The 6,424-nt window shown below is 28.2% G+C and overlaps 1 protein-coding gene across 1 annotated transcript; it reads left to right on the top strand.

Moving 5' to 3' along the window:
* Window positions 1-3,470: 3,470 nt before the first annotated feature.
* On the top strand, window positions 3,471-5,664 carry LOC123300722. Its single transcript, XM_044883348.1, has 4 exons — window positions 3,471-3,574; window positions 4,140-4,494; window positions 4,630-4,857; window positions 5,288-5,664. Exons 1-4 carry the CDS (start codon window positions 3,530-3,532, stop codon window positions 5,629-5,631), a joined length of 972 nt encoding a protein of 323 aa, XP_044739283.1. The 5' UTR covers window positions 3,471-3,529; the 3' UTR covers window positions 5,632-5,664.
* The last annotated feature ends 760 nt before the right edge of the window (window positions 5,665-6,424 follow it).

Below are 6,424 nucleotides of genomic sequence, written 5' to 3'. Positions count from 1 at the left end.
TTATTTTTTACAAAAATTTTTATCTACGTTAATGAATTGGGTTTTATTGCATTTAAGAATTTTTTGCTTCTAAATGCACAACTCAAACTTAAATATTTTTTTCAATTTTTGTACAAAAATACGTAGCAATATATACAGTTCTTGACTTTACTTAATCTGTTAAAACCGTTCAGTAACTTTTTGCCGATTTAGTATTTTTTAAAAAGTTTGATTAACAAGTGAAAACAAACAATTGACTGAGTTAACTGTTGAAATACCATGTATAGGCAGTGTTGATTACTCTTTCACATTACACATACATACATGTCACACATATACCACTAGTTCGATTTACATCTAGGCATATAAATATCGCGAGTATGACAAAGTACATGCGTTAAGCAATGCATCTAAGTAAGAGATATTATAGATGTTATATGAAATTGCAAAAAAGACTTGTATCGTGGCTTCGATGTCTTTTCAGCTATACAACAGTTCTTCTGTTGTGTGCCTGCATAGAGTGGGAGAGAACACATGTATATAATACTGCTCACTTAGATGCATTATATAAAAATTTCAGCTTGATATGTTTTTTCGTTTTTTAGTTATCGTGATGACAGATGGACAGACGACAGACAGACAGACCGAAAATGGACTAATTTAATGATTTTATGAACACCTATAACTAATTTTTGTTCATAGCATCAATATTTTTAAGCGTTACAAACTTGGGACAAAACTTAGTATACCTTGGTATATTTCATATACATAAACAAAAAATCGAAAAAAATTTATGGTTTCTGATTTGAATGAAACTTAGTATATAAGGTAATTTTGACCCAAAAAATTCAAAAATCGTATTCATTTGATGATTGGAAGCATAGTTTTTGAAATATCACCCATTATCCCATATTTTGGCTCGATATCTCCGAAACTAGTTTCCTGATCGTTATATAAATACGATTTTTGTAAATTATGGGTCAAAATTACCTTATAAACAGAGTTTTATCGAAATCGGAGCCAACATTTTTTTTCGATTTTTTCGATTTTTGTAAAGGGGTACCCCTTAAAAAAATTCCAAAAAATCGAAAAAAATTTATGGTTTCTGATTTGGATAAAACTTAGTATATAAGGTAATTTTGACCCAAAAAATTCAAAAATCGTATTCATTTGATGATTGGAAGCATAGTTTTTGAAATATCACCCATTTTCCCATATTTTGGCTCGATATCTCCGAAACTAGTTTCCTAATCGTTATATAAATACGATTTTTGTAAATTATGGGTCAAAATTACCTTATAAACAGAGTTTTATCGAAATCGGAGCCAACATTTTTTTTTCGATTTTTTCGATTTTTGTAAAAATCGAAAAAATCAATACTTGTAATTTTGGAATAATTAATCATTTTGAATGGAATACGCAAAGTTAATTTTTGATAAGGAACATTTTTTACATTTAAACTTTTGTTCTATCTCTATCGGTTTACAAGATGGGTCCTACGGACCCAAGACCCAATTGACCTATGATGCTCATTTACGAACTTGACCTCACTTTTTACGTCCTGAGTACGCTGTAAAAATTTCAGCTTGATATCTTTTTTCGTTTTTGAGTTATCGTGTCCACAGACGGACGGACGGACAACCGGAAATGGACTAATTAGGTGATTTTATGAACACCTATGACAAAATTTTTTTCCTAGCATCATTATTTTTAATCGTTACAAACTTGGGACTAAACTTAATATATTATGTATATTTCATATATACATGGTATAAAAATATTTTTAAATAATCATTTTGAGGTTCGTCTGGATTTTATGAGATTGTCTTGTTGATCTTTTATTACGAAATATCCAAAAAAAAAACAAGTCCAAACAACTCCAGATTTTTCCAGATTTGTTTCCTCAATCCTAAATACTATACGAAACCATAATAATTTCTTATTGGTGTGACCTACACAGTATATATTTTTGTTTTTAGAATTATATACTTTCAATGAAAAGTGAAGATAAACATTTTTAAAATACAAACAATACACTTTTTAAACGCAACAATTATCGTTATTTTGTGTATTTAAAGTTCCGAAAATCAATAAATGTCCAATTTATTATAGAATTTTTTATGTGGAATATAATACAATACTAATATATTTTAATATCGGTCAACCTCCCTTCCCCTACAATATATGTATATTTCATTTTATCCCCTTATAGCCCGCAGACCAACCACCAGTAAACTTATGGATTACCTTACTTTTAACATGTGCTCTTTATATTTTGACCAGGAAGTGTCTTACCAAAAGATTATCGAGCAAAAAATTATAACTCATCTTGCACAAACAATAATGCAATAGGATGTTCGCCATCTTCACCACTCAGGAAATGGCAAAAAATGAAATAAGAAACAAATTAATGTTTAAATTTGAAAGTTAGTTGCGAATTGTAGTCTATTATTACATATTCTTTTATATGCATATCATCGTTTACCCGTTATCCATACTTTATATTTTCTGTTTCAAAGCATTTAACTAACTTCAATGGCTTTTTATTCTAATACTAAAAATTACAGCTCAATGCTAGCTTGAATTTCATTGCATTTGCAGGTTTATTTCCATTATTCTGATTTTGCTATTTGAATATTTGAGTTAACACCTTCCCCACAAAGCAACCAGAATTTAGACTCCCCCTACAATATCAGGTCTGATCGATTCGTTTCTGACATCGTACCTCCTAAACGGATGAACTGATTTTGAAATTGATTTTTATTTTGTGTGGAAAGTGATTTGTTCGAAAATGTTGAAAGTGTGCTCGTTTTAAGTGAATCACCTTTTTTCAGTTGTTATCGGATACTCGTACGAACTCGTACTTGAAACTTAGCTAAGAACACGCTCGCTCAAATTACTGCCGTCAAAGTTCGGTCGGTATCGGCACTTTTTTTTGTCTAGCCCCTCATTCACCTAACGAAAAATAAAGAAAACAGTTCTAAATATCTAAGTTTAAAGGCTCTAAGCGGAAGGGGCTCTCATTAATACAATTTCTGGTCTACATTAATAGAAATTGAAGCAGATAATAATTTTGTAAATAGTTCATTGGATAAAAACCGGAAGACTTTCTAACTTAAAATTTTATTCTTCCTATCACATTGAACATTATATAAGAGAACAATCCAATTGTGGAAATAATGTATGACTCATATGTACATTTTAAAACTGACAAATGAAGAATTGAGGATAATTATGAGATGACTAATAGCACATTATTTTCAAGATTTTGATGATAAAAGGATTAAGCAAAGATTATTTTCAAATCTTATAACTAATCATTTAATATTAACAACTTTAAAATCAAACTGAGAATAAAATTATGTGTACCAAATTTTATATGACTAAGAAATTCATAATATCGATAAGCATATTTGACCCTTTGACCACTGTTTGTAATAAAATTTAACAAACACACTTATTGTATTCATAAAATTAGTTCAAAAGTGAATATTTCAAATACAGCATTCAGTGTTTTTTGTTCGTGAATTTATAATAATTTATTAATAAAATGTTTTTCAAAGTTTGTATTTTCGTTATCCTGTGCTGTTTTAGTGTAAGTAATGATTTATTTACTTTTCAGTTTGTTATATTTGCGTGTGAATATTACTAAATTATTTATTCTGAATATCAGAAATTGCCAAGTTATAAAGAACATATTAATATTATTAAAATAAAACGTATTTTAAGCAATATTGAAAAATATTTCTAATTTGCAAAGTCTGATTTTCGAAACGATTTTCGATGATAAAGTCTTTTTTTAAAAACTGAAGCTGATAAGACCATCTGTCAATTTTTTGTTTATTTGTTTAAGTGCCATATCATTGGAGGCTAGTAGTAAAGACCTGGTAGATTTGTCACCAAACTGTGTTTTATTTTCGAATTTTTGTCGTTTCACCAAAATTTTATAACAATTATATTCAAGAATCAGGGGAAGATAGGAAACGATCCTATTTACTATGTTTACACTCTTTAATATTTTTTGTTTTACAATATTTTGATTTGCTTGTTATTAACTTGTTATTCAACTATTAAAATCATTTTACATTGACTTTAAACCGAATTAATGGCTCCATTTATAACAGAAGAATATTTAAAGTTGTTTAAACTTTAATTTTCAGATAAAAAATGTTGATTTAAAACAAGCACATCATATTCAAAAACGATTTCTAATGAATGGTATCAAAGAATTTTTAAAAACAAAATCAAATGATTTAATTAGTCAGCAAAATGGTACGTATGCATCGCATACACCCACCGATGTTTTTGAACATTTAAATCGCATGAAAACAACTTTAATCCTACACGGAAAAAAATCAACACATTTTGAAAAAATCACAACACAGCGTACAATTAATGATACAATTTTGGAATTTGACAATTATGTACAAGAAATGTTATATGATAAACCAATCAAGTTTCAGCGACGGCTACGTAATTGTACACGACAATTACGTCATATTACATTTAATACAGGTACAGATATAAAACTCTTAATACGATTTTAATTCTTAATGAATTTTTGTATCTGTTAAGAAATTAAAGTAGAATTTTAATTTTGTTTTAAATAACTAGAATTTTCATTAATTACCTTGAATAAATTTAATACAGGTGAAAAATATTTGAAACATTGTACACAAACGTATAACAAATTAATCTTGTATAGTATTGAAAGTACACTGAACACAATTGCGGCGGAGAAAAATAAGAAAATTTTATATGATATAGAAAATATTGTTACGTGTACGAAAAGCTTTGAATTGAATCCTCTTGTAATGACAAATATTTATGAATTATCGAGTAATTGTCGTGATACAGCATTGGCTACAATTTCTGCAGGTACGTTAATATTTATGTTTCTAAAATTAAATTTTAATCTTTCTAAGAGGCAGCTATCAAGAAGAACGGATTTTCTACCTTTAATTCAGCTAGCTAAAAAGGTTGTTTTTAATTTTTCTACTATTGCTTCTTTATATTATGGAATGTTATATGCGCTTCCACCATCAGTTTTTAGTTAATCGCATACTGAACATCCTGATCAGAAAAACCGAACAAACTTAATTAAATTAAATTATTGTCTTAGGAAGGAACTATTTATGAAATTACCCTTTTAATAACAAAAAAATCTCCATTAGCATTTAAGTAAAATATGCTTTAAAAATGAGTAGACTTTGCCGAAAGGTAACACAAATAAAATATTCCAGAATTTCCACATTTTCTGATGATTTAAATAAATAAGAAATATTATCTTACTTTTTTTTGGTTTCAGTCATTTTAAATGCTCATGGAACTTTATTAACAGCCAATGAAACAACATCAAAAGCAATAGATGTTTTACGAAATTGTTCTAAAGATTACAAAAATAATAATTTAATTCTATGTATTGAAGAACATTCCATTCAGTTACATAATCGTATTATCGAAATTGGAACAAAAGTATTACAGAAAAGTATTGAAGGTTCACAAATTATAGTTGAACAAGGTTCAATCTATTCGCAATGTATGGATGAAATAAATCCAAAAATTGATACATATTTGCGAAATGAACACGATTTTAATATGACAACAAATTGTGCACCATTTTTGATGACATATGAAAATTATTTGACCTAATTTTCTTCGATAAGATAATGTAAACAAAGTTGATTTCTTAGTCATATTATACTAAATAATTATTAAGATTATTATTAATAATTATTAAGTTTATTGTTTGTTTATTCATAAATATTTTATTTCAAAATTGATAAAGTATATTGAAATCTGATTATAATACTAAATACTGATTATATTTTTGTAAACAGGTACCCAATAAAATTGTTTCTTCTTAAAATTTGAAGGCTTATTTTTATGATATATGCACTATGATAGGAAATTTCATTAGGGGAGGGATTAGCATCATATCTATCATTACAATTTACATTTTATTGATAAATTTCAGTAAAATTGGGGGCTAATTTTTGCTTAAAACTAATGTAATCTCGATGTCTAAAATTATATTTAAAAACAAATTGGCAGTACATAATCGGTGTGGTACTGAATTCGTGTGAGTGCGACCCCGTCGAGTGTAGTCCACTCGACTAACTTCCCAGAGGGGAAAAAACATTAAAAAAAGGTTTTGTGAGCCTTCTTAGATTATTCTTCGAACATGTACTGCAGCTTACACTGGAACGAACATTATCTCCATGGATGAATGATGTGCTTTATCCACTTATCAGATTCTGTTTATTCAGTTTTTTCCAGTTTTTTTATTACCATTAAAAACGGCTCAACTAATTCTACTGAATTATAATACTAATTAACAGTCACGTGTTAATGTCATAACTGGTTTGCGAGATAATCGAGGCGAAAGAATCCGAACGAACATACAAACATACGTGCATACGTACACACACAGACATCACATTAA

The sequence above is a fragment of the Chrysoperla carnea genome, chromosome 5 (assembly GCF_905475395.1).
Source record: "Chrysoperla carnea chromosome 5, inChrCarn1.1, whole genome shotgun sequence".
NCBI lineage: Eukaryota > Metazoa > Arthropoda > Insecta > Neuroptera > Chrysopidae > Chrysoperla > Chrysoperla carnea.
This window is presented reverse-complemented; position numbering and strand designations above follow the sequence as displayed.